Source organism: Rhinoraja longicauda, chromosome 6 (assembly GCF_053455715.1).
Source record: "Rhinoraja longicauda isolate Sanriku21f chromosome 6, sRhiLon1.1, whole genome shotgun sequence".
NCBI lineage: Eukaryota > Metazoa > Chordata > Chondrichthyes > Rajiformes > Arhynchobatidae > Rhinoraja > Rhinoraja longicauda.
This window is the reverse complement of record NC_135958.1, coordinates 55,682,852-55,710,728: the sequence shown is the minus strand read 5'-3', so window position 1 is coordinate 55,710,728 and position 27,877 is coordinate 55,682,852. Positions and strand designations below refer to the sequence as shown.

General features: G+C 41.2%; 1 protein-coding gene across 2 annotated transcripts in view; it reads left to right on the top strand.

Moving 5' to 3' along the window:
* Window positions 1–27,877, top strand: part of cfap52 (cilia and flagella associated protein 52) — a 55,143-nt gene that overhangs the window by 1,858 nt on the left and 25,408 nt on the right. For both annotated transcript variants that reach the window (XM_078400998.1, XM_078400999.1), the window contains exons 2-11: window positions 619–818; window positions 4,282–4,418; window positions 8,619–8,747; window positions 13,059–13,158; window positions 15,300–15,416; window positions 16,671–16,771; window positions 18,840–19,010; window positions 21,111–21,259; window positions 21,608–21,753; window positions 26,796–26,947. In XM_078400998.1, the coding sequence (XP_078257124.1) occupies window positions 619–818; window positions 4,282–4,418; window positions 8,619–8,747; window positions 13,059–13,158; window positions 15,300–15,416; window positions 16,671–16,771; window positions 18,840–19,010; window positions 21,111–21,259; window positions 21,608–21,753; window positions 26,796–26,947 (1,402 nt within the window). The remainder of the gene's footprint in view (window positions 1–618; window positions 819–4,281; window positions 4,419–8,618; window positions 8,748–13,058; window positions 13,159–15,299; window positions 15,417–16,670; window positions 16,772–18,839; window positions 19,011–21,110; window positions 21,260–21,607; window positions 21,754–26,795; window positions 26,948–27,877) is intronic.

Genomic DNA, 27,877 nt, shown 5'->3' with positions numbered 1-27,877 from the left:
TAATAAGCTGCCCAAGCAAAATAGGAGATGCTGTTCCTCCAAGATCTTAAAATCCAGATGCTCGATATCAAAAATAAAGAAAGAAAATGCTGGGAGTGTAGGTAGTTCTGAATCAAGCATGCTTACATAATGTAAATTGGATATAATGCAATTGATGAATGAGGGAAGACTATTTGTATTGTGTACCTGTATTGGGTCGAACATAATTGATGAATGAGGGGAGACTATCATATTGTGCATTGGGTCTAACACAATTGATGAACGAGGGGAGACTTTTTGTGTTGTTTGGGCCATATTGGCTATAACATGATTTCTATCAGGAACTGAAGAACCAGTTCCCTCATCTTGCCAAGCCATCATCTTCGGAGTCACCGCAGTCACCTTCCTCTGCTGATTATTTTCAACACAGTAACTCTTAATACATCATCACAATCTTTATTATTGTACATTAATGCATTGTTAACCATGTTATGTGATTACTTATTAAATATTGACAATTTCCTATTTTTTTAAAATTTGCAGCAGGCTCTGGGAGTATCTCCTGCAAAAATTAAGGGTTATTGTAATTAAAACTGAGAGTCTCTTAAACACTGTGCCACCATATTGCTCTGTTTGCAGGCAAAGTACCTTCTGGCTTGTCTGTGCATCCTGACTGTGAAAATATAATATACCCCCTGGGATGTACAACCATAATACAAAATTTGAACAGTGGCCAACAGGCCTTCTTGGAAAGTCATACGAACAATATCTCTGTTGTAACGGTTAGTAAGAGTGGAAAGTATATTGCCACAGGACAAGTCACCTACATGGGTTTCAAGGTAAGAAACATGTATTCTAAAAACAATAAATGGCAGATGCAGGAGTAAATAAAGGATATTGTGTGCAGTTCTGTTTGCTCCGTTACAGGAAAGATGTGGAGGCTTTAGAGAGGGTGCAGAAGAGGGTTAGAATGATGATTACGTTAGAGGCTATTAGCTACAAAGAGAGGTTGGGCAGACTTGGATGGCTTTCTCTGGTACATCGGTGTTTGAGGAGAGACCTGATAGAAGTACATAAAATTAAGAGAGGCACAGATGGGGTAGACAGTCAAAACCTTTTTCCCAGGGTGGAAAAATTTAAGGTCAGAGGGGAAAAGAGATGTGCAGGGCATGTTTTTTACACATCCATGTTCTCTAGAGATGTTACTTGACCTGCACTTTTACTTTTTTTGTAAACTAGGATCTGCAGTTCCTTGTGTCTCAATCAACTTTTAATTGCTACTTTAGGCTTCCTGTGACAAAACCAGTGTAGGAGTTAATAAATTCTAAAACCTGTTTGCTTTCCATTTGTCTCCCTTCATCTATATACTAAAACTCTCGTTTGTTTGTTTGTTTGTTTGTTCCTGAACTACAGCCAAAACGGTGCACGATAGCGTGACAATTTTAGGCCCACCTTACTCACCGTCGTCCCTTTGGTGCTAATGGACGGTTTTATTGAAATCGGTGTTATATTTTTTTAAGTTATTCACATTTTAAAGTTTAAATCTATCTCCTAGGGAGGGAGGGGGGAGGAGGGGGGTTGAGGGGGATGGAGTGAAGGGGAGGGGAAGGGGGCGAGGGTGCTGCATCAATGCAGGAGAGGTTTGGGCCCAACGGGTCCACTTGGTCTAGTAAATATCTAAATATTGGTGGTTACCTCAAACACTGCTAGCGGTGGTGGTGGAAGCAGATATGATGGTGGCGTTTACGAGGCATTTAGATAAGCACTTGCAAATACAAGAAATGGAGGAATATGGATCATGTGCAGGCTGATGAGTTTATCTTGGAATCTTGTTCGGCACGGACATTATGGGCTGAAGGGCCTGTTCCTTTGCTGTACTATGTAGAAACAAGGAACTGCAAATGCTGATTTATGAAAAAAGACACAAAGTGCTGGAGTAACTTAGCGGGTTAGGCAGCATCTGTGGAGAACGTGGGTAGGTGAAGTTTCCGCTCAGTACCCTTCCAGGACTGTTCCATGTTCTGCATCACTTTACAGACATTGCCATTTTATTACTGTAATCCATGGGGAATGTAGAATATTTTGACCAAAATAGTTTTTCTTTGTACAAGACACCTTTGTTTATGACTGTAACTGGGAAGAAAACAGAAAGGGGATGTGTTCGACAGATATATGAAGTCTGTCGAATCTTAGCACTGAAAGAATATTATTCTCCTTCCTGACAAACCATTCTACAATCTTCAAACAATAAACCTGTATTAGAGCAGCAGTGATGAATAGCTGGTCGAGCTGCTGTCTCACAATGCCAGAGACCAGGTTTTGATCCTGACTTCGGGTGCTGTCTGTGTGGAGTTTGCACGTTCCACCCATGACCACATGGGTTTCTCCCGGGTGCTTTGGTTTCCTTCCATCTCTCAACGGTGTACAGGTTGGTAGATTAATTGTCCTTTGTAAATTGCCCCTGGTGTGTATGGAGTGGATGCAGATTTTGGATAATATAAAACTGTTCTTGAACAGGTGATCGATGGTTGGCGTCGACTTGGTGGGTTGACGGGTCTTTTTCTGTGCTGTATCTTTCAATCAATCAATTAATAATTAGAGATATTTAGGAAGGGAGACAAATGGAAAACAATTTTAGGATGCCTAAAGTAGCGATTAAAATTGCTTGAAACACAAGGAACTGCAGATCCTAGTTTACAAAAAAAGTCAAAGTGTAGGAGCAACTTAGTAGGTCAGGTAACATCTCTGAAGAACATGGATGTTTCATCTTAGAACCCTTCTTTAGATTGCTTGTGGTGGTCGGGGGGAGAAAGGGGAAAGAGAGGTGAGGGTGGGACAAAACCTTGAGTGTCTTTTTTGATAGGCGGGTGATTGGACAAAGGCCAAAGAAGAATAGACAAAAGGTGTGGGATAAGAATAGAAGTGGTACAAATTGTGAAGCCAGAGGAAGGAATAAAGGAATACAGATGGAAAGTATTTGGGGCTTTGGGGGGGGGGGGGGGGAGAAGGGGAGAAATGGGTATGAATCCAGGTGGGGCACAGGGAAGGGAGGGGAAAAAATGAGTTGTTATTAGGTTAGTTACCTTTAATTGGAGAATCCGATGTTCATAACGTTAGGTCGTAAGATACCCAAGTGAAATTTGACGTGCTATTTCATCAGTTTGCGTGTGGCCTCACTCTGGAAATGGCGGAGGCCTTGAACAGAAAGGGGAGTTAAAATGGTGAGCAACCGGGAGATACAACAGGCCTTGGCTGTCCCAGTGGAAATGTTTGGCAAAACCGTCGCCTAGTCTACCCTTGGTCTTGCATTTTAAAGGTTTAAAGATTAAAATTGATTATATGTACTGTACAAGAAATGTACTTTTGTTGTGTCTGAAATGATCATATTAATATCTTTGTGTTTTCCCAGCTTTTCAATGAATGGCATTGGGAGGGAAATATTTACCTGTGATGAGGGAAAAGTTCACGGGCTACACGGGAAAAGAGCATATGATGTTAATTGGGGAACCCATGCATGATTAACTAACATACAATCATTTATTAACTACTTATTAGTGTAAGAAAATAACTGCAGATGCTGGTACAAATCGAAGGTATTTATTTAAAAACTGGAGTCGGGAGAAGGGGTCATCAGTGGGGAGGTGAAGAAGGGTCTCGACCCGAAACGTCGCCCATTCCTTCTCTCCTGAGATGCTGCCTGACCTGCTGAGTTACTCCAGCATTTTGTGAATTAACTATTTATTAGTCAGATGTGTTTTTTGTGTTGACTGTCTCCCGTCTGAAGAATGGTCGCGACCCGAAATGTCACTTATCCATGTTCTCCAGGGATGCTGCCGGACCTGCTGAGTTACTCCCGCACTTTGTCTTTTTTCATAAACCGGCATCTGCAGTTCCTTGTTTCTAGACGAAACTGCTCATGTTTAATGTACATGGTTCATTCCGTAAGTGCAGCTAACCTCCGTTTAACCTGCATTCTTGGGACTTTGGTGGTGCCAAATCATCAGATTTTAAGGACGATTGGATGGTATTTATATGAATACACCAACACACTTTTACTTTATTTAATAACATATTTATAATAATTATTATAATTTATCACCCACTGAGGGCATGCAATGTGGAGCATTTTTTCTATTGACAGTCAGTTTTCAATTCTCTGAGGTACAGGTTTTGTGACCATTTAAAGTAAACTTGAAGGGAAAATGTGGAATATGAACCATACAAAGGTTGTTATTACACACATTGCAATTACTTTTATGTAGTATATTTTCAACTGAAAGCTAGCCTTGGTTGTCTTTGCAGGCTGATATTCTTATCTATGATTATTATGAAAAAGCGATCCACGCAAAAATGACTCTTCACCAAGCTAAAATTGAAGCATTGGCATTTTCCCCAAATGAACGCTACTTGGTATCCGTTGGAGGTCAGGACGATGGCAGGTAACAGGATATGATGAGAATCAAATAAAACACTGCATTAAATATTGCAAATATACAACAGGCAGAAAGACTGTGTTAAATTACTTTTGACATAAAATTGTGAATAAATTGTAATGTTAAATTATGTTGACATAAAATTCATAAATAAAATGCTATATTAGTTTATTTTTACATAAAATTTGTGAATAAATTGGATGGGGGGGGGGGAGACTTGAACTTATTTATTCTAGATTAGTGTAAAAAGACATTTGGAATCAAAATGGGAATTTACCAAAATAACGTGGCTTAAAATGATTAAGTTAGCAATTGTAATGGTTTACTTCATTATTACTTGAGCAATCACAGTTGAAAATAAAAGACTGTTCAAAAATCCTCAGAGTCCTGGCCCACATTCATTCTATCAGCGTAACACAAAATGGATTACCTTGTCATAATATCTTTGATATTTGTGGGAGATTGCTTCAAGAATGTTTGCTGCTCTGCTTCATACACTTTAATAGTGACTGCACTTTGAAAGAACTTTGTGAGTTTAGTTTAGGTTAGTTTAGGGATATAGTGCAGAAACAGGCCCTTCGGCCCATCGAGTCCATGCCGACCATGATCACCGATACACTAGTTCTATTCTGCACACTAGGGATAATTTGCAGAAGTCAATTAACCTACAAACCTGCACATCTTTGGAATGTGGGAGAAAACTGGAGCACTGGGAGAAAACCCACGCAATCACAGGGAAAACGTGCAAACTCCGTACAGACGTCACCCGTAGTCAGGATTGAACCTGGATCTCTGGCGCTGTATGGCAGCAACTCAACCGCTGTGCCGCAAGCAGAACCACTGTGAGCTGCAAAAACTTTGTGATCAGCAATCCCATGAAAAGTACCACCGAAGAGCAGGTTATTCTAGCACATGTAGTCGCTTATGTCTCTCTTTCTCTTTTCTGTTATACAAAGTCATTAATCATCAATTATTCTCAATATATTATGACAATCTCAAGCATTGATTCCTGTGTAAATTTATATTTGGTATTATGCTAATATTTTGAAAAGTCTGATCAACATAAAACAAACTTTCTGCAAGACGCTGGCCGACCTGCTGAGTATTTTTTGCAGTTTTCTGGTTTTAGTTCAAGCATCAGGTGTATTTTCACACAATCATGAATTTATTATGGAATAGAAGTGGGTAGTTCAATGAATTCAGTGCACATCAGCTCCCTGTGGAGCAGTCTAATCAGTACCATTTCCCTATGGCCTTGCAGATCATTTTCCCTTGAGTACCTATTCACGCCTCTTGAAAGTCCTGGTTGGACTGCTTGTATCACTGGTTCAGTCTGTGAATTCCCATTTCATCACTACTCCCTGTTTTCTCACGTATTCACTCCTCAATCACCATCATCCCTTGCCATAGCCCACCTACCCATAGCTCCCCTCCTCACCAAATACCTATGGCCGTTCACTATAAATCTGTGCTCTCTGATCCTGATTGTGAAATCTTCTGCTAACCGTTACTCCGCTTATCCTGTTTTAAACCATCGATCAATACCCTTCGATCAATTCTCCTGTATGAACGTCGACTTCTCCAACTTCAGATAGCTCCTCTGTCCCTCCCTTCCCCTCCTCCTTCCCAGATCTCCCTCTGTCTTCCTGTCTCCACCTATATCCTTCCTTTGTCCCACCCCCGACATCAGTCTGAAGAAGGGTCTCGACCCGAAACGTCACCCATTCCTTCTCTCCCGAGATGCCGCCTGACCTGCTGAGTTACTCCAGCATTTTGTGAATAAATCGATTTGTACCAGCATCTGCAGTTATTTTCTTATACTCCTGTCATTCTTCCGTGCTTTTGAGCAATACAATGGTTTGATGATCAGACCTATTGTAACTGTTCTTACACTCTTTTGCTGTCAATTAATTCTACTCACTAGAAAGAAAACTGAAATTATTCAATGGTTCAAGTAGCTTTCATGGTGATAGGAAAAGTGCTAATGGATCCAGTCAATGAACATTCTTTTGAAACTTAATTACTGATTGATTAATTTCAACGCTGTTAACTATGATTTCTCAGCAAATAATTAATGATTATTTTTCCAGTTCATGCCATTGGTGTCTGATTTCTTCCTCGGCAAAGGTTAAATCATTAAATCATTAAATCAGATTCTGACAATAAATCGGTGGAGTAAGTGCCAAGATTATCCAAGCTAATTGATATTAAATAGTACCTTAAATAAAGGCAATTATGAGAGCATGAAACCTGGTCTTGCTGGAATGAACTGACAAATTAGGTTAAGGAATCATTCAGTTGAGAAAAATATGAATGATAATATTAACTTTAAAGGAAAAAAAGGTATAATTGCCCCAAGAAAGGTAGTAGGAGAGAAGTAGAAACAAGGAACTACAGATGCTGGTTTATATTAAAGATAGACACAAAGTGCTGGAGTAACTCAGCGGGTCAGGCAGCATCTCTGGTGAAAAAGGACAGGTGGTTTTTCAAGTCGGGATCCTTTTTCAGACTGTAGAAGGGTCCTAACCTGAAATGTCACCCATCCTTTTTTTCCAGCGATGCTACCTGACCCGTTGAGTTAATCCAGCACTTTGTGTCTGTCTTGGTAGGAGAGAAGGTCGGTTAGAAAACTTTTCAAAATGAGTTGGGCGCAAATGAAGAAGGAAAAATATGCAAAAGGAGAGTAAGAATTCCTATGGATATTTTAAGACGATTTAACAAATAAGCATTGGTTCCATTGAAATAAGTCTAAGGAACCAATAATTAAAGTATGTGACAGATAAACTGTAAGATTAGTCTGCACAATTGAAGATACAGGTAACATAGCAAAAGAAGGTTTAAATCAAGATTTGGAAAGAATGGAGGAACTCAGGAAAATTACATTCACCAGGGAAGTGGTTGTGGAGAAAATTGTTGTAGTTGCAGGCAGACAAGTCCTTGGGCTCTGGTGAACTTTACCCAAGTGTCTTAAAATAAGTGGCTAGTGAGGCAGTTAATACGTTGGTTTAAATGTTCTGAAATTCCTTCAATTTGGGGACGGACCAATTAATGGAAAGTATCAAATCTAACTGAAAAGAGGGGGAGACAGAAAGGAGGCAGCTACAGGCCAGTTAGTGTAACATTTATTCTAGGGAATTATTAGTTTTATGGCAGACAACTCAGAAAAAAATCAAGATAATCAGACAATCTAAAGATGTAAAAGGGAAATTATGTAGATCAATTGATTAGATGTTTTTTAAGAAGACACATGTGTGTAACATATAAAAGAACAAGTGGAACCAGAAGGCTTTTATTCAGATGTCATAGAGTCATACAACACGGAAACAGGCCCTTCACCCCAAACGATCCATGCCAACTAAGATGCCCATCTAAAATAGTCCCATTTACCCATATTTAACCCAGAGACCTCTAAACTATTGAAGGTTGCTGAGAGAAAAAAAAGTCAACGTGTAGAAGATAACATATTGCTGTGGATTGGTTGATTGCAGGAAGCGGAGATTAGGCACAAATGGATCTTTTATTTTGATTAGCAAGATGGAGTCAAAGAGTCATACGGTGTGGAAAGAGGCCCTTCAGCCCAACTTGCGAACACCGACCAATATGTCCCATCTACATTAGTCCCACTTGCCTGTGATTGGCCCATATCCCTCTAAAATGGGTCCTATCCAAGTATCTGTCTAAATGTCCCATAATATTGTGATAATACCTGCCTCAACTGCCTCCTTCGGCAGTTCGTTCCATACACCCTCCACCCTTTTGTGTGAAAGGTTACCCCTCAGTTTCCTATTAAATCTTTCCCACCATCACCTTAAAACTACATCCTCTGGTTCTCGATTCCCCTACTCTGGGCAAGAGACTCTGTGCGTCTGCCCGATCTATTCCTTTCATGATTTTGTACACTTTTATCAGATCACCTCTCATTCCTCCTGCCCTCCAGATGTAAAAAATCATGAAAGCTTTTATGACATTGTGAAGAAAAAGGCTCAACAATTCCCATCCTGCCTTTTATTAATGGTTTTGTCACAATATTAATCTCAGCATTACTCTGCAGTTCTGCAATGTAATAAATTGAATTGAACATTGTTGTTTTTGGATGAGAACACCTAGTTTCATTTTTTTTCTGTGTTAAACTGTGTTAAGGATTTTTATCTTTGCTGAACTTCATGACTACAGAAACAAATAGGTAATGCTTTGTCATTTTTACAGTGTGGTTATATGGAATGTTGCAACAAAAACATCTATCTGTGGTCATCCTGCCACCATTCCTACTGCAGGAAATGCGCTGGCCGTTACATTCGCCAACCACATGGATGACGTATTCATTACAGCAGGAACGTGAGTCACAAAAGATCCACTCAATATTCTTAATACTGAAATGATTCAGATACCAAGTCCCTACAATGCCCTCCATAATGTTTGGGACAAAGACCCATCATTTTTTTTTTTTGCCTCTGTGATCCACAATTTGAGATTTGTAATAGAAAAGATCGCATGTGGTTAAAATCACATGTGTTTATACAGTCTCCCCATTTCAGGGCACCATAATGTTTGGGCACAGCAATGTCATGTAAGTGAAAGTAGTCATGTTTAGTATTTTGTTGCATATCCTTTGCATGCAATGACTGCTTGAAGTCTGCGATTCATGGACATCACCAGTTGCTGGGTGTCTTCTCTGGTGATGCTCTGCCAGGCCTCTGCCGCCATCTTTAGCTTATGCAATGACGTCATCCATGTAGTTCGTTTCCTACCTCAAAAATAGGAGTTTTTCCATCAACATAGGCAATTATTCCTCTTCCCCAGCTAACCTCTCCTGCGGGGTTCCACAAGGCTCCATCCTAGGCCCCATTCTCTTCTCTCTGTACATGCTCCCCCTCGGCCAAATCATTCAAAGGCTTGGCGTTTCTTTCCACTGCTATGCGGATGACACACAGCTTTATCTCCCCCTGAAACCCAACAACCGGTCAAATTTAATCAGCCTCATTCACTGCCTTGAGGACATAAAATGTTGGATGGCACAGAACTTCCTTCAACTAAACGAGAGGAAGTCGGAGGTCATCCTATTCGGCCCCCCCGACTCCATCAAAACGATAACAGGCAGCCTTGGAAGCGTATCCTCCCTAGTCAAACCGCATGTCAAAAACCTTGGCGTGATATTTGACTCCGCATTAAAGTTTGACAAGCAAGTCAACACTGTGGCAAAAGCCAGCTTCTTCCAGCTTCGTACCATAGCTAAAATCAAACCATTCCTCCAATTTGACGACCTTGAAAAAATCATCCACGCACTCATTTCTTCCCGCCTAGACTACTGCAACTGCCTATACACTGGGATCAGCCAATCATCCCTGTCCCGCCTGTAATTGGTCCAAAACGCCGCAGCGAGACTCCTGACGGGTACCCGTAAAAGGGACCACATCACCCCGATTCTGGCCTCTCTCCACTGGCTCCCAGTACAGTACAGAATCAACTTTAAGCTCCTCCTATTCGCATACAAAGCCCTAAATGGGCTTGCCCCCCCCCCCCTCCCCTATATCAAAAATCTTCTATCCCACCACTCTATCTCCAGGTCCCTCAGGTCGGCCGACTTGGGGCTACTGACTATCCCGCGGTCCAGGCTTAAACTCAGGGGTGACCGTGCTTTTGCGGTTGCAGCACCTAGACTGTGGAACAGCATCCTTCTCTCCATCAGAACTGCCCCCTCGATCGACTCCTTTAAGTCCAGGCTCAAAACATTTCTACTCCCTAGCGTTTGAGGCTCTCTGAGGGGGTGCTGTAAACTCTCTATGTATGTGTTGTTATGTTTGTGTGCCATTGTATGTTCATTTTTAGTACCTGCAATGATGTACAGCACTGTGGTCAACGTTGGGTTCTTTTTAAATGTGCTATACAAATAAAATTGACTTGACTTGACTTATGCTTGTTTTGGGGGCTAGTCCCCTTCAGTTTTCTCTTCAGCATATAAAAGGCACGCTCAATTGGGTTCAGATCAGGTGATTGACTTGGCCACTCAAGAATTGACCATTTTTTAGCTTGGAAAATCTCCTTTGTTGCTTTGCAGTATATTTGGGATCATTGCCTTGCAGTAGAATGAACCGCCGGCCAATGAGTTTTGAGGTATTTGTTTGAACTTGAGCAGATAGGATGTGTCCATACACTTCAGAATTCGTTATGCTACTACCATCTGCAGTTGTATCATCAATGAAGATAAGTGAGCCAGTACCTTCACAGCCATACATGCCCAGGCCATAAACACCCCCACCACCGAGTTTCACTGATGAGGTGGTATGCTTTGGATCTTGGGCAGTTCCTTCTCTCCTCCAAACTTTGCTCTTGCCATCACTCTGATATAAGTTAATCTTCGTCTCATCTGTCCACAAGACCTTTTTCCAGAACTGTGGTTGCTCTTTTAAGTACTTCTTGACAAACTGTAACCAGGCCATCCTATTTTTGTGGCTAACCAGTGGTTTGCATCTTGTAGTGTAGCCTCTGTGTTTCTGTTCATGAAGTCTTGTGCGGACAGTGGTAATTGACAAATCCACACCCGACTCCTGAAGAGTGTTTATGATCTGTTGGACAGGTGTTTTGGGATTTTTCTTTATTATAGAGAGAATTCTTCTGTCATCAGCTGTGGAGGTCATCCTTGGCCTGCCAGTCCCTTTGTGATTAGGAAGCTCACCAGTGCTCTCTTTCTTCTTAATGATGTTCCAAACAGTTGATTTGGGTATGGCTAAGGTTTGGCTGATGTCTCTAACAGTTTTATGCTTGTTTCTCACTCATAATGGGTTCTTTGACTTTCATTTGCACAACTTTGGTCCTTATGTTGATAAACAGCAATAATTTTTTCCAAAGGTGATGGAAAGACTGGAGGAAAGACTAGGTGCTTGGAGCTCTCTTTTACTGTATTAAAGAGGCATTTAAACACACCTGAGCAATTACAAACACTTGTGAAGCCATGTGTCCCAAACATTATGGTGCCCTGAAATGGGGGGGGACTATGTATAAACACTGCTCTAATTTCTACACAGTGAAACCAAAATGTATAAAAATGGCCTTTATTAAAATCTGACAATGTGCACTTAAACCACATGTGATTATTTATATTACAAATCTCAAATTGTGTAGTACAGAGGCAAATAAATAAATGATGAGTCTTTGTCCCGAACATTATGGAGGGCACTGTATGTCTGTCTTCCTGTTGGCAACTTGTGTTGGACTGTGTTGAGAATTTCTTCTGTATATGCTATCATATAATTAGTAGCTTCAAGCAAACAAAGATTGATATAGGCAAAGAAAGACACAAAGTACTGGAGTAACTCAGCGGGTCAGGTAGCAACTATGGAGAACATAGATAGGTGATGAAGATAGACACAGTGCTGGAGTGACACAGCAGGCCAGGAGCATCACTGGAGAAAAAGGATGGGCGACTTTTCGAGTCGGGACCCGATCCGAAACATTACCCATCCTTTTTCTCCAGAGATGCTGCCTGACCCGCTGAGTCAGTCCAGCAGTTTATGTCTATCTTCGGTATAAACCAGCATCCGCAGTTCTTTTCTGCACACATGGATAGATGGCGTTTTGCTTCAGGACCCTTCGCCTGACTGATTGTGGTGGAGGGAATGGTGGGGGGGGGGTGTTGAAAACTATAAGATATTCCCCTCCCATAACAATCAGTCTTAAGAAGGACTCTAGCCTGAAATGTCACCTACCTATATTCTCCAGAGATGCTGGGTGACGTGCTGAGTTACTCCAACACTTTATGCCTTTTTTGGTAAACCAGTATCTGCAGTTTCTTGTTTCTACATTGGTATAGGCAACCTGGGAGCTCATACAACACTCCATCTTCATTTTTTAGACGTCTTTATCTTATTGATGCTATGAAAATGTAGATATTCGAATACAGGTCCACCACCGATTTTCTGGCACCATTGGTTCCAAAGCCTCGTTGTATTATCCGTTTTGCCAATTGGCCGCCGAAGTCCAGATGAGGTTGAGATCGCAAGCCTCATCCAACTTAGACGCCACATTTTCGGGGGGGGGGGGGGGGGGGGAGGGGTCTTCCACGGGGGATTTCAAGTGCACTCTCATAATTTTGTCCGGATTATAGGAGGAGCCAGACCACCAGTTGCTGGAAAAACAGTGATGGACTTATATTTGTTGAATATAGCCAGTTTAAGAAAATCTAACAATGGAACACATCCTTTGTTTAATGTAACAAACACTGATGCCATAAAAATACAACAAAGATTGAAAAAAGACAGTACCAATCACAGTAGTGAAACATTAAAAAAAAGATATTTGAAAATCACTTATTATATCATAGATCCAGATATCCTTCAGTTGAAATTTATACCCGTTTGTAATTGAAAGAAATGCAGAAATATCTAATTTCAGTGTTCCTTTCCCAGTAGTTTGAATTATGTTTGGCTGAGTAGGGTTTCAATAAATCTTGTTTGGGAGAAAATAACAGAGTAAATTTATCTACAGTACAATCATAAAGCAAGTTGCTACCAGTGTGCATTTCCTCAGAATAAGTTGATAATGCAGCTCCATTATTTGTAATTACTTTAAAATGTTACAGGAAATGTTCTTGTACGTTGGTATACAGCATTGAAAATGATGAAAGTGTACGAGCCTGTTTTCCTTTTGCAGCGGTACACTTCGTCTCTGGCTCCTGGACTTACCCAACAGAAAGATTCGTCCCACCGAATGTCAGACTGGAGTGTTAAAAAGATTGATCAACTGTGTCGAAGTGAGCTACAGTTTTTAAAGGCCAATTCTTCCAAGTACAGCTAGCATTCAAATACTATTTTGAATGTCTACTATTTTTCATGTGAAGAATAGATGCTGTTTGAAACTGGAAAATAGTACAAACCCCTGTAAGCACTTTCTTATTTGACAGATGACCCACATGGAAATTTAAAGAGCCGATCATTTTCCCTTAGAACCATAATACGACAGAATGGTACATTTAGTTTGAAAACTGGCCCTCAGGTCTGAGCTTCAGATAAGAGATGGTTAGTTTTAAGCTTCCCATCCAATAGACCCAACACTGAAGATCATGTTATACTTAGTTGGCTATTTTGGGCAAGTCATGTTATTTGTAGGCCTGATGCCAGAAACAGATTTAGACTTTTAGACTTTAGAGATACAGCGTGGAAACAGGCCTTTCGGCTAACGAGCGATCACATCCGACACTAATACTATCTTACACACTAGGGCCAATTTTACAACTTACCGAAGCCAATTAACCAACAAACTGGTACGACTTTGGAGTGTGGGAGGAAACTGGAACACCTGGAGAAAATCCACGTGGTCATACGGAGAACATGCAAACACCATACAGACAGCACCCGTAGTCAGGATCGAACCTGGGTCTCTGGCGCTGTAAGGCAGCAACTCTACCATTATGCCACTGTGCCGTAACTGAAAAATATATTCTATTCCAATGAGACGAGATCATGAAGTGTAAGTGGAAAAAGATTTCAAGAATGCGCTGAAAGCCTCCTTGAAGAAGGACAATATCACAGTAGTCTCAGGGTCATGATGGGGCTATGTACCTCAAAAGTCTAAAAATCTAAAGGATGTCACAATGTGGAGAAGGAGCATTAGGTGTGATACTGAGAACCTCCGGGTGGCCTCTCATAAGCAGGAGACAGGGTGGTCCACTTCACAAGCTCCCCGCCCACTGGGTCCATCTGCCACCACCTGCCTGTCCATGCGAGAGTCTGCAGCCTGGCCTCATCACCACAGAACCCGCAAAACCAGAGCGAAGCTAGGTCATCCTCAATTTCTCAGGACTACCTTGGCAACAAAGCTTATCATGTGGACGGCTCGATTGTGGTCGTGTACAGTCTTTCCACTGACTGGTTAGCATGCACCAAAAATCTTTTCTCTATACCTTGGTACATGTGACAATAAACTAAACTAAACTAAACAAAGATGTAAAAAGGAATTTATAATAGGGAGTAAGAAAATGCTGGAGAAATTAAACAATGCTTTGTGTCTCCCCATTAATACAATTGTTTTTATCATGTGATTTTCTATAATGCGAGATTTTTTAGAAAAACAACTATTGTGTTACAGCAGAACATCTGCAGTTGGTTTCCGACACTGGTATAGATTTGTTGAGAAATATGTAAAAGGAGCATTTTTCCACCACAGCCTTTGTGCTGTGGGAGTGCCTCCCGCAGCCGACCTTGAGGGCACGGAAGGTAAGATCTTCGGGGGTGAGCCGGGGCTGGGTTCGGCGGCTTCCCTCCAGTGATTCCACAGCAGGCGAGTCAGACCTGCTAACGAGGCACGGCTGCGGCTCACCGGGACCTTCTGCCGCTCTTCACTATTCTTCACTCAGGCATTGAATAAAATGAAAGCAAAATAAATCAATTTTAATTAGTTTCTGCTTTTTAAATTCCTGAAGTTTTCACTCCCACTATTGCCAAGTGATTGTTCAAAATGTTGTTACAGACCAGCCATAATCTGACTAATTGATGGAGCAGACGCAAGGGTCCGAACAGCTTATTTCATTCACATGAAGAGATTGGCAATATTTTTCAGAGAACTTTTGGTTTCAGTCACATTTCAGTGTTATCAATTAATGTTGGAGCTGTAAAATATTACATTAAATTTTAAAACATAGTGCCTATCCTCATAGGTCAGGCAGCATCTATGGAGGGTGATGTTTCGGGTCGGATCCCTTCAGTGGGGAGAAAGCTGGTAAAGAAAGTGGGGGCAGGACAAACCTCGCAAGTGATGTGGATACAGGTAGATGGGAGGGTGGGGAGGTTTAATGGTCCTGTCCCCATCTCTCTTTCCCAGCTTTCTTCCCCTCTACTACAATCAGTCCATTTGCAAACAGTTGCTTACTTGGCTTATTCACTTCCTCCTTGATAGGTAACAAATGATGATAGTTTCTGCTATTGTGGAACGACTAGTGGTGATATTTTGATGGTCAGCATGAAAACCGGTCTTCTTAACAATTATGGGCCCATGAAGGATAAATTCAGTTTGGTGAGTTGTAATCATTAATATTTTTTATAACAACATTTAGAACATTGTATTTAGCAGCACAGTGGTGCAGCAGTTGAGTTGCTGCCTTAAGCGCCAGAGATCTGGGATTGATCCTGACTGCAGATGCTGTCTGTACAGAGTTTGTACGTTCTCCCTGTGACCACATGGGTTTTCTTCGGGTGCTCCAGTTTCCTCCCACATTCCAAAGACGTGCCAGTTTGTAGGTTGATTGTGTAAATTGTCCCAAGTGTGTAGGATAGAACTAGTATGTGGTTGATCGATGGTCGGCTGTATCTCTAAAACTAAAATGCTGATTTATGTAGGATCTTTAATACAGCAAAACATCCCAAGGCTTTTCACAAATATAACAAAAGCAGAAGCTTCAAATGAAGATATAAAGGTAAACTGATTGATTGAAAGATTCAGCATGGAAACTGGCCCTTCGAGTCCACCAAGTCCACACCAAATAAAGATCACATGTTCACACTAGTTCCATATTATCCTACATGGCATATTTCCTACATATGTGAAGGGCAATTTACAGAAGCCAATTAACCTACAAACCTGCACGCCTTGGGGATGTGGGAGGAAACCAGAGCACCCAAAGTAAACACATCTGATCACGGGGAGAACGTGCAAACTCCACAAAGACTGCACCCGAGGTTTGGATCGAACCTGGGTCTCCGCTGTGAAGCAGCAGCTCTACCAGCTGTGCCACGGTGTAACACCTCAGATAACAGAGAGATGTTTAACAAAATGCTGTAAAGGAGAAGAGAGAGCATTGGTCACATTTAAGGGGTAGAATAGGGAGATCATGATGCTGTTGGATCATTTAGGTCCAGAGGTAATAACATGATGCATGAAAAATAGACACAAAGACTCAGCAGACCTTGCAGCATCCCTGGGAAATATGGATAGAGGATGTTTTGGGTCGGGTCCCTTTTTCATCCTGTAAACCAGCATCTGCTGTACCTTGTTTCAAGCATCGATAAAGGTGTCGCAGCTGGTGAGTTTACAGAGTGGAGACAGGCACATCGCAATGTCTGGCAGTAGAAATAGGTTTACAGAGGAATTGTAAGAAACAAGTGAATAGACAAAGTGAAAATCTTTAATAAAAGCATTCGCAAGGTAATTAGAATAATTGTGACTTCTCCAAAAGAATTGTTTGCACAGTAAAATTGGTATGGGGTAAACTTGTATTATTGCCAAAGTGAAATAAGAGTTCAAATGTTTAATCTCCCATCTTATCTGCAGGGAGTTACTGCATTAGTGGAACTGAAGTCAGGAGATCTCCTTGTTGGATCTGGAGATGGTGTTGTAGCTCTCTGTAAAGCACCAAAGTTCAAAGCACTCAAGTAAGTATGAATATATCGACATAGCCCTTCCTTAATCTTCTGTAATAACAGTTTAACTTTGTGCAGTAATAATGACAGAAATAATGTTCCAAATTAAAATTTCGACATTCGTAAAATCACAGTAGTGTTTTGGTGTTTTATAAGAAATTTATAACTTGCACTTTTAAAATAATTAAGAATTTTTAGGGATTGAATTCCCAAAGTGAATTACATTTGTATCTCAATTTATCTTGAATTTGAATAAGACATTTGCAATCAATTATTTTGGAAAACAGGTCTCGAAATTGTGTGTTTCTATTCCACAACCCTTCACTAGGATCTTCACCTTCCTTCACAGGTGGGAGTCAGGCAATCTATTCTAAGGAATTTGCCAGTGCAGCGTGTAAATGAGCATTGGAATTATGTAATAATGAGGCAGATGACTGAGTTGTTTCTTTTTATTTCCAGTAGTTGCCAAGATGTAGATTCAATTCAATGATACTTTATTGTTACATGTATCTTGGTACAGGGAAATGCTTTACTTTGCATACAACCTGGTAAAATCATACAACACACCTCACCGAGGCGCTACACAAGAGTCGCCATGTTTTTGCCGCTGGCAAAGTTACAAGTTAATTGAACAATTTTATCTTCTGCTCGCTGCAACGAGCCAGGACTGTCGCTGCATGTGGCCACAGGCAGGCCCCGCCGAGACCCCCTTTGTTCTTGGCGCCCCCTCCAGGTAATGCTTTGCAGCGCAAGTCCCCTCCTCGCTCTTTTTTTTCTTTTTTTTTCTTTTTTTCTTTTCTTTTTCCCCCAAAAAATTTAAATTAACTATTTTTTTTAAATACACACAAAAATACAAACAAACCCACCACCATAATACAAAATAAACAAATATTCTTTAATATTATATAATTAGTCCACCTTGCTCTCAAAGGTGTGGGTTCTGTCAATACTGGTGGCTCGAGCCTACCGGGCGGGTCCTCTGTCTATGGTCCACAGCGAGCGAGTCCCCGATTCACGTTGGGCAAGCAAGGCGTGCTGGTGGGCTTGGCCGCTGCTTGCCACGACATTCCCAGTGCGCTGCTTGCCAGGACACTCATCTGATCATGCTCTCATGGTTTTTGGCATGAGGGTTAATCCGCAGGTTTTATTCTCCTTAATGGACCATAATTTGCTGCAGCAAGAGATATAACAACATTGCCTGTTTGATTTGCAGTAGCACATTTAAGTGACACCACATGCTGTTGAAAGCCTGCAGTATTGTTGGGTGGCATAATCTGATCTAATTGCACCTTGTACTATAAAAACAGCTTTTTTTCCACGAGTAGTAGTTCTACTCAATAACCAAAGTCTGTAGTCTCTTTTTTGCTTTGGTTTATTTTCACCCACATGTTTAGACCGTAATGTTGTATCCTTATTGTTTTGATGTGGTTATGCTTTATTGGTAATTGTTAACTGTGTGTTTGTGTTGTCATTTGTGAGTGGAGCACCAAGGCACATTCCTTGTTTCTGCACATACTTGGCCGATAAACTTATTCATTCATTCATTCATTCATTTATCTATTCATTTAACAATCTTTTATAATATTTATGAAAATCACTTTTGTTATCTTTGTTGGTATCCAAAGCATTTGTTTTGCTGAACACTTCATATTTTAGTTCCAAGAACCTCCACTATAAGTTTAGATTTATTATTGTCACATGTACTGAGGTCGAGTGTAAAGCTTTGTTTTGCATCACAACCCTGGATGTTATTGACTAGTTATAATGTTGTAATGTTTTTAAGTGATGTAGAAAAATTTATTTTTTTATTTGGCTTTTCTCTGAAATATTTCTTTTACCTTTCTTTTTATGCAAAAATTTGCTACTGCTGATGGAGAAAACTCAATTTATATTGCCTTCTGAAATATTCCTAATACTCAGCTACTTAAATAAAATGGTTATATTTTATAGATGATGATGGAAATACTTCATTTTATATCACCTGCTAATGAAACTAGATGGAGCCAGATGATCTGTACGCTGCATACATTATTCTGTGCTATCAATTATTGTAAAATCACAATCTTTGTTTTCATTGCAGAAAAATCACTGTGGATGGTGGAATTACTTCAATTAGTCTTCGTGGTCAAGGGCACCAGTTCTTTCTTGGTACCCTGACCTCCCAGATATATCGATGTAACTTCACTGAGTTCAAAGAGGAGCTGATCACAACATGTCACAGTGACTCTGTCCTTAACGTAACGTTTCCCTGGTAGGTTTGTGAAAGTCACAATATTTACAAAGTTACAAAATTCTGCCATCGAGCGGCACAGTGGTGCAGCGGTAGAGTTGCTGCCTTACAGTGCCATCGACTCGGGTTCGATCCTGACTACATGCCTGCATGTACGGATTCTGTACGGATATTCTCTGGGTGCTCCGGTTTCCTCCAACACTCCAAAGATGTACAGGTTTATCGGTTGATTGACTTTGGTAAAAATTGTAAATTGTCCCTCGTGTGTAGGATAGTGCTAGTGCACGAGTATCACTGGTCGGCGTGGACTCGGAGACCGTTGGGCCTGTTTCCACGCTATATCTCTAAACTAAACTAAATACCTGCATTATTTCAACAAACATGATTAATAAAATATTTTACTTTCAGATTTTTTATGTGAAATCTACTGTCTCTGGCGTTTATCCTATTAGTGTTTAATATTACAGAACTTTTAAGGCCTTTGTGTGGTAGGGGGAGAAATGCAGGCTGAGAGAATCAGGTTTCTGATAAGTTGAGTAATGACAGGTGCTTATGAGCAAGGGTGTGATTTTCCTCTGGAGATAAAGGTATATTAAAAAATTAACAATGGATTTTAATTCTACCTGGAAGTATGGTGCTAATAGCTGTCAAATTTACAGTCATATAATTCAAATGAAGGGCACAAATAATGAAAGCATATGCCACGATGGCAGAATTCTGAAAGCATTCAGGAAGACACAATAGATAATAGTGTACAAAATCGTGAGAGGAATAGATCGGGTAAACGCACAGTCTCTTGCCCAGAGTTGGGGAATCAAGAACCAGAGGACATAGGTTTAAGGTGAGCAGGGGAAGATTTAATCGGAACCTGAGGGGTAACTTTTATACACAAAAGGATGATGGGTAGATGGAATGAGCTGCTGTAATTGAGGCAGCTACTATTGCAACATTTAAGAAACATTTAGACAGATACATAGATAGGATAAGTTTAGAGGGATATGGGACAAACGCAAACAGGTGGGACTAGTGTAGATGTGACGCATTGGTCGGTGTGGGCAAGTTGGACCGATGGCCCTGTTTGTTGCTGTATGACTCGCTGACTCCATTTATGACTGACACTTTAACTCAGCTAAGAGTATATGTGAAACTTAGAAACAAGGAACTGCCAATGCTGGTTTCTAACAAAGATAGGCACAAAGTACTGGAGTAACTCAGCGGGTCAGGCAGCATCTCTGGAGACTTTTCAAGCCAGGAACTCTGATGAATGTTCCTGACCCAAAACGTCACCCATTCTTTTTCTCTAGATATGCTGCTTTATCCGCTGAGTTACTCCACCACTTTGTATCTATCTTTGTTCTGAAATTCACTGTGACACTTCCATGATCTACGTTAGTAGCAATTTGTCATGAACCATGACTTTTGATAGTCCTTCCCCAAATTCATTTTTACGTAACAATATCTTTTTGTTTTTATCAGAAAAGCCAATCACATCAGTTATGTTACCAGGAAAAAAAAATCTGTAGCACCAGGAGTTCATTGTAACAAAATGCTAGAAAATAAAACATACTAAAACTTTGGAAGCATAGAGCAACAATGGCATTTAAATGACAGAAGAATTATTAATTCTGGTTGAGTTCTGACAGACCTGGAACCCCAGTTGAACTGGAAATTGATTTGAATAGGCAAATGTCAAAGATGAAAAAAAAAAGACATGGGAGGTCACAAAACAATGTGCCTGTGTTATTTAAATCGTGAAATGAGATGACAATATCCTTTTGTCCTCACCCATTTGTACATTTGCATTTTGATGAAGAATATCAGACCTGGCTGTCATGAAAGACTAGATTCTGGTGACTAAATAGATTAGGAGATGAAGGAAAGATCTAGTTTAAAAAGCTACAAAATATTTTCAGTTTCTTTACCACAACCATCACAAATTGTATTAATTCTTCGTGCTTGTACTAAATAATTCAACACCTCTTCCAATCCATTAATTTGGCAATGCATGACCATTTTGCAAAAGATCTGAAAGATATATATCTTTATTAATAATCATGATTGTTTGCAACTGATTTTGAAGATAAGTCCGTCGTTACATAACATCTCTTTCTTCTAAAACAGTGGGACATCAGACCTTTTTGCAACATGTTCCAAGGCTGAAATAAGAATCTGGCATACCCCTACCAACAAAGAGCTACTGCGAATTGTTGTGCCTAACATGACATGCAATTCCATTAAATTTATGCACGATGGGAGGAGCATTATTAGTGGTAAGCAATTGAAAGGTTTGAGTTTAGTTTATTGTCACGTTTGCCAAGGTACAGTGAAGAACCTCTGTTGTGCGCTAACCAGTCAGCGGAAAGACAAAACATGATTACAATCGAGCAATCCACAGTGTACAGATACATGATAAAGGGAAATAACTTGAATAATGTTTACTGCAAGATAAAGTCCAGTAAAGTCCGATCAAAGATTGATAGTCGCTCAGCACTCCTCTCTAGTTGTTGATAGGACGGTTCAGTTGCCTGATAATAGCTGGGAAGCAACTTCATTATTCTTTCTTTGAATACATTTTTGTTCGCTTAATGCAATGTTTTTTTAATGTGAAATTTCCACAGCTTGGAACGATGGGAAGATTCGAGCTTTTACTCCAGAGACTGGCAAACTAATGTATATAATCCATAACGCTCACCATGATGGTGTCACAGCAATTGCAGCCACTAATGATGGCAAGAAAATAATCAGTGGCGGTGGTGAAGGACAGGTTTGTACAAACCATAGTATCATTGAGAAAAGGCAATAAAGGTGGTATTGCACAGGTTTCAGCATTATGCAATTAATAATTGATATAATTTACACAAATGAAACACAAAAATGACTTTCTCTGGGATATTTTTTGAATTGCTTGGAAAATTTGACAGGCTACTTCCTATTATGATTCATTCTTCCAACCCCAGCAGTTTTTGTATTGTTTCTGCAAGGGGAAACTTCATTTCACGTCTATCGCTCCTTTTGGACCATTGCAGAAAAATTTGGACCAGGGTCTGATGAAGTGTCCCGACCCAAAATGTCACCTATCCATGGTCTCCAGAAATGTTGCCTGACCCACGGAATCGCTCCAGCACTTTGTGTACTTTTGTATGAACCAGCATCTGCAGTTCCTTGTTTCTAAACTTGGACCAGGTTGTCCCAGGGGATAGCAATTGTTGGCCAAATCCAAGAGAACAATTTTTATTCCTTTAGCTGTGAGGTCTGGAAGGCAACTGGAAATCGATCTAAATCTTTGCCCCTGCTATTGCATTCACAATAGTGCTGAATAATTTGCAATCCACACCTTTGTCCCCACTCACACCCCCCCCCCCAGAGGAGCTGTTAGAATCTGATGCAACAGCAACATTTAAGAGTCATTTGGACAGATATATGAAGAGGAAGGGGATGAAGAGATATGGACTATGAGCGGACAGATGGGATTAAGTAAATTTGCATGATGGCTGTGCACGCGTGCTTGGGTCTATTTTCTTGCTGCACGTTTCTGTATTCAATATCTGCGCTGGTGGCTTAAAAAAATCTCTACCTATTTCCACCTTCCAGTACGAGATCTATAGTTCAGCTTTTGAAATGCACAACAAAGCACTGTATAAATGTTGATGCGGGTTTCTTTCCACATGACAAGTTGACGCCCAAGCCAGGCAACTCTCTGCCTGCTGGTCGCAGAAGTGTATCTGCAATCATTCATTACAATATCCCCACTATTTTGAACACCAACTAGAGAGCGGTCCTGAGCTATCGTCTACCAGATTGGAGTCTCTTGGACTATCTTTAATTACTGAACTTTACCCTGCACTAAACCTTATTCCCTTTATCCTGTATCTTACACTGTGAATAGCTCGATTGTAATTACATATAGTCTTTCCACTGACTGGATAGCATGCGACAAAAAGCTTTTCACTGTACCCCTGAACATGTGACAATAAACTGAACTGAATTAAACTGAATTAAACTGTCTAAACTAAACTAAACTCTATCCCATTTTCAGGCTGTGAGATCCAGACCCCTGAACACCTGTATCAAAAATATTTCTTCATCTTCCCTCTAATCTTTCTACCAATTATTTAAAATCTATGCACTCTGCTAAGAGAAAATAAATCCCCTTTTATTCTGTCCAGACCCCACTCAATTTTTTACACTTCAATTTATCTTCGCCTCATGTCCCTTTTGAAATAATCAAAAGGTAACATAGAAACATAAAAAATAGGTGCAGAAGGAGGCCATTAGGCCCTTTGAGCCAGCACCGCCATTCATTGTGATCATGGCTGATCATCCACAATCAGTAACCTGTGCCTGCCTTCCCATATCCCTTGATTTCACTCTCCCCTAGAGCTCTATCTAACACTCTTTTAAATTCATCCAGTGAATTGGTCTCCACTGCCTTCTGTGGCAGAATTCCACAAATTCACAACTCTCTGGGTGAAAAAGTTTCTTCTCACCTCAGTTTTAAATGGCCTCCCCTTTATTCTTAGACTGTGGCCCCTGGTTCTGGACTCCCCCAACATTGGGAACATTTTTCCTGCATCTAGCTTGTCCAGTCCTTTTATAATTTTATACGTCTCTATAAGATCCCCTCTCATCCTTCTAAACTCCAGTGAATACAAGCCCAGTCTTTCCAATCTTTCCTCATATGACAGTCCCGTCATCCCTGGGATTAACCTCATGAACCTACGCTGCACTGCCTCAATAGCAAGGGTGTCCTTCCTCAAATTAGGAGGCCAAAACTGCACACAATACTTCAGATGTGGTCTCACCAGGGCCCTGTACAACTGCAGAAGAACCTCTTTGCTCCTATACTCAAATCCTCTCGTTATGAAGACCAACATGCCATTAGCTTTCTTCACTGCCTGCTGTACGGGCGGCACGGTAGCGCAGCGGTAGAGTTGCTGCTTTACAGCGAATGCAGCGCCGGAGACTCAGGTTCGATTCTGACTACGGGTGCTGCACTGTAAGGAGTTTGTACGTTCTCCCCGTGACCTGCGTGGGTTTTCTCCGAGATCTTCGGTTTCCTCCCACACTCCAAAGACGTACAGGTATGTAGGTTAATTGGCTGGGTAAATGTAAAATTTGTCCCTAGTGGGTGTAGGATAGTGTTAATGTACGGGGATCGCTGGGCGGCACGGACTTGGAGGGCCGAAAAGGCCTGTTTCCGGCTGTATATATATGATATGATATGATACCTGCACACTTACTTTCAATGACAGGTGGTACAAGGACATCCAGGTCTCGTTACATTCCCCTTTACCTAATCTGACGCCATTGAAATAATAATCTGCCTCTTTGTTTTTGCCGCCAAAGTGGATAACCTCACATTTATCTACATTATACTGCATCTGCCATGCATCTGCCCACTCACTCAACCTGTCCAAGTTACCCTGCAACCTTCTAACATCCTCTTCGCAGTTCACACTGCCACCCAGCTTTGTGTCATCTGCAAACATGCTAGTGTTACTTCTAATTCCATCATCCAAATCATTAATATATATTGTAAATAGTTGCCCTGCACTGAGCCTTGTGGCACTCCACTTGCCACTGCTGCCATTCTGAAAAGGACCGACCCGTTTATTCCTACTCTTTACTTCCTGTCTGCCAACCAATTCTCTGTCCATGTCAATACACTACCTCCAATACCATGTGCTCTAATTTTGCTCACCAATCTCCCGTGTGGGACCTTATCAAAGGTTTTCTGAAAGTTTAGATACACTGCATCCATTGGCTCTCCTTCATCCATTTTACTTCTCACATCCTCAAAAAATTCCAGAAGAATAGTTAAGCAGGATTTACTCTTTATAAATCCATGCTGACTTGGACCAATCCTTTTACTGCTATCCAAATGTGCCATTATTACCTCTTTAATAATTGACTCCAGCATCTTCCCCACCACTGGTCAGGGTAACTGGTTGACAATTCCCTGTTTTCTCTCTCGCTCCTTTCCTGAAAAGTAGGATAACATTAGCTGCCCTCCAATTCACAGGAACTGATCCCGAATCTATTGAACATTGGAAAATGATCACCCATGCATCCACGATTTCTAGAGCCACCTCTTTGAGTACTATGGGATGCAGACCATCAGGCCCTGGGGATTTATCAGCCTTCAGTCCCATCAGTCTACTCAATACTATTTCTCGCCTAATGCAAATTTCTTTCAGTTCCTCTATCTCCCTAGATCCTATGTCCTCTAGTACATCTGGGAGATTATTTGCGTCTTCCTTAGTGAAGACAAATCCGAAGTACCTGTTCAACTCTTCTGCCATTTCCTTGTTACCCATAATAATTTCACCCGTTTCTGCCTTCAAGGGACCCACATTTGTCTTTACTAATCTTTTTCTCTTAGCACACCTTGTATCTTGTATCTTGTCATCAGGGACTATACTAGAAGTTGACGAGAGTAGGTTTGGTCTAGTGGGGGCTTTGCCATCTGTGGGCCTGGATGGAGGACTTGAAGGTTGCTTAGGTGGGCATGTCAACAGAGGATTGTGGGAGGGCATTCCAGAGGGAAATTGTTTCAGGGAAAAAGGACTGGATGTAGGGAGTAGATGTGTGTTGTTGAACTACAAGTTGCTTGTTGTGGCTTCTTCTGGATCTTGTTGTTTTCTCTTTGACGTATAAGTCAGCGTCGAGGTCGATGTCCTTGTTGATGATCTTGTGAAGCCTAAAAAAGCTTTTACTGTCCTTTATATTCTTAGCCAGCTTCCTCTCGTACTTCATCTTTTCAGCCCTTATTGCCCGTTTTGTTACCTTCTGTAGTCCTTTGAAAGTTACCCAATCCTCTGGCTTCCCGCTACTCTTTGCTATGTTATGCATCTTTTCTTTGAGTTTTATTCCATCCCCAACTTCCCTTGTCAGCCACTGTTGCCTCTTACTCCCTTTAGAATCTTTGTTGGGTCTTTGGAATGAAATGATCCTGCATCTTCTGGATTATGTTCAGAAATTCCTGCCATTGCTGTTCCACCGTCATTCCTGCTAAGATCCTTTTCCGGTCGACCTTGGCCAGCTCCTCCCTCATGACTTCATAGTCCCCTTTGTTCAACTGCAACACTGACACTTCTGATTTAACCTTCTCCCTCTCAAATTGCAGATTAAAACTAATCATATTATGGTCACTGCCTCCAAGTGGTTCCTTTACCTTGAGTTCCCTTATTAAATCTGGTTCATAGGACAACAAATCTGGTTCATTGGACAACAATGATAGACCTATCATTAGATAGGTAGCTCTATCTTTTCTCCACGATACAATTTTCCCAATTCTGTTATCTATATACTAAAACTCTCGTTTGTTTGTTTGTTTGTTCCTGAACTACAGCCAAAACGGTACACGATAGCGCAACAATTTTAGGCCCACCTAACTCGCCGTCGTCCCTTTGGTGCTAATGGAAGAAGTTTCATTGAAATTGGTGTTATATTTTTAAAGTTATTCAAATTTTAAAGTTTAAATCTATCTCCTTGGGAGGGAGGGGGTGGAGGGAGGGGGTGGAGGGAGGGGGGGAGGGAGGGAGGGGGAAGGATAGGGAGATTGAGGGGGATGTAGTGGGGGGAGGGGAAAGGGGGAGGGGAGGAGGGAGAGGAAGGGGGAGGAGAGGGGAGGGGGGAGGAGAGGGGAGGGGGGAGGAGAGGGTGCTGCACCAATGCAGGAGAGGTTTGGGCCCAACGGGTCCACTTGGTCTAGTGTCTTTCTAAATCTCTGCTGGAACCATGGTACCCAGACACCATCAGATTAACCATTCAAATCGCTTATTTGAGAACCCTTTCTGATTTCAGGTGCGTGTGTGGGACATTGGTGCAAAAACCCAAAGGCTGATTGTAGCTCTAAAGGAACATTCATCAACTATTTCAAGCATTAAAGTTAAAAAAAACAATCAAGAATGTGTAACAGCGAGCTTCGATGGCACTTGTATCATCTGGGATTTAATGTAAGTGCTTGGAAAATTGACTTCTATTATTTAAGGAATATGAATCTGTGTTCCCACTACAATGTTACTTAAATATTCCCAGATTACAAACTTGGTCTCATCGGGTTAATTGGTCATAATTTAATATGCTGCTTCTTCCTTGAAGAAGAAAGATTGCATTCACAACATCCACAATCTCAAATCTTCCCAAATCATCTGTTATCGAATTACATTTCTTTGATTTGGAAGCATGGTTGTCATATGGGAAATATCAATTAATCACTGAAAGATAGAGCATGGAAACAGGCCCTTTGGTCTACCGTGTCCACACCGACCATTGATCACCCCTTCACACTAGTTCTATGTTATCCCACGTATTCATCCGCTCCCGACACACTAAGAACAATTTACAAAGCCAATTGACCTACAAACCAGCACGTCTTTGGGATGTGGGAGGAAACCCACATGGTTACAGGGAGAACATGCAAACTACCACAGAGGACGGTGGCGCAGTGGTACAGTTGCATTACAGCGCCAGGGACCCAGATACGATCCTGACTACGAGTGCTTGTCTGTTATCCGTATGGAGTTGGTACGTTATCCGTGACCTGAGTGGGATCTCCGGTTTCCATCCACACTGCAAACACGTACAGATGTGAAGGTTAATTGGCTTGGTATAATTGTAAATTGTCCCTAGTGTGAGTAGGATAGCATTAGTGTGTGAGGATCGCTGGTCGGTGTGAACGTGGTGGACCGAAGGGCCGGTTTCTGCGCTGTACCTCTAAATTAAACTAAACTAAACTTTAAAAAAAGGCAACTTGAGTCAGATTTGAGCCCGGGTCTCTGGCACGGTGAGGCAGCAGCTTGATAGCTGCGCACCATTACACTAAATAGTGGCAGCCAGTTTGGACACAAGGGTTTGTCAAATGCTGTAATGACAATGGCTAGATT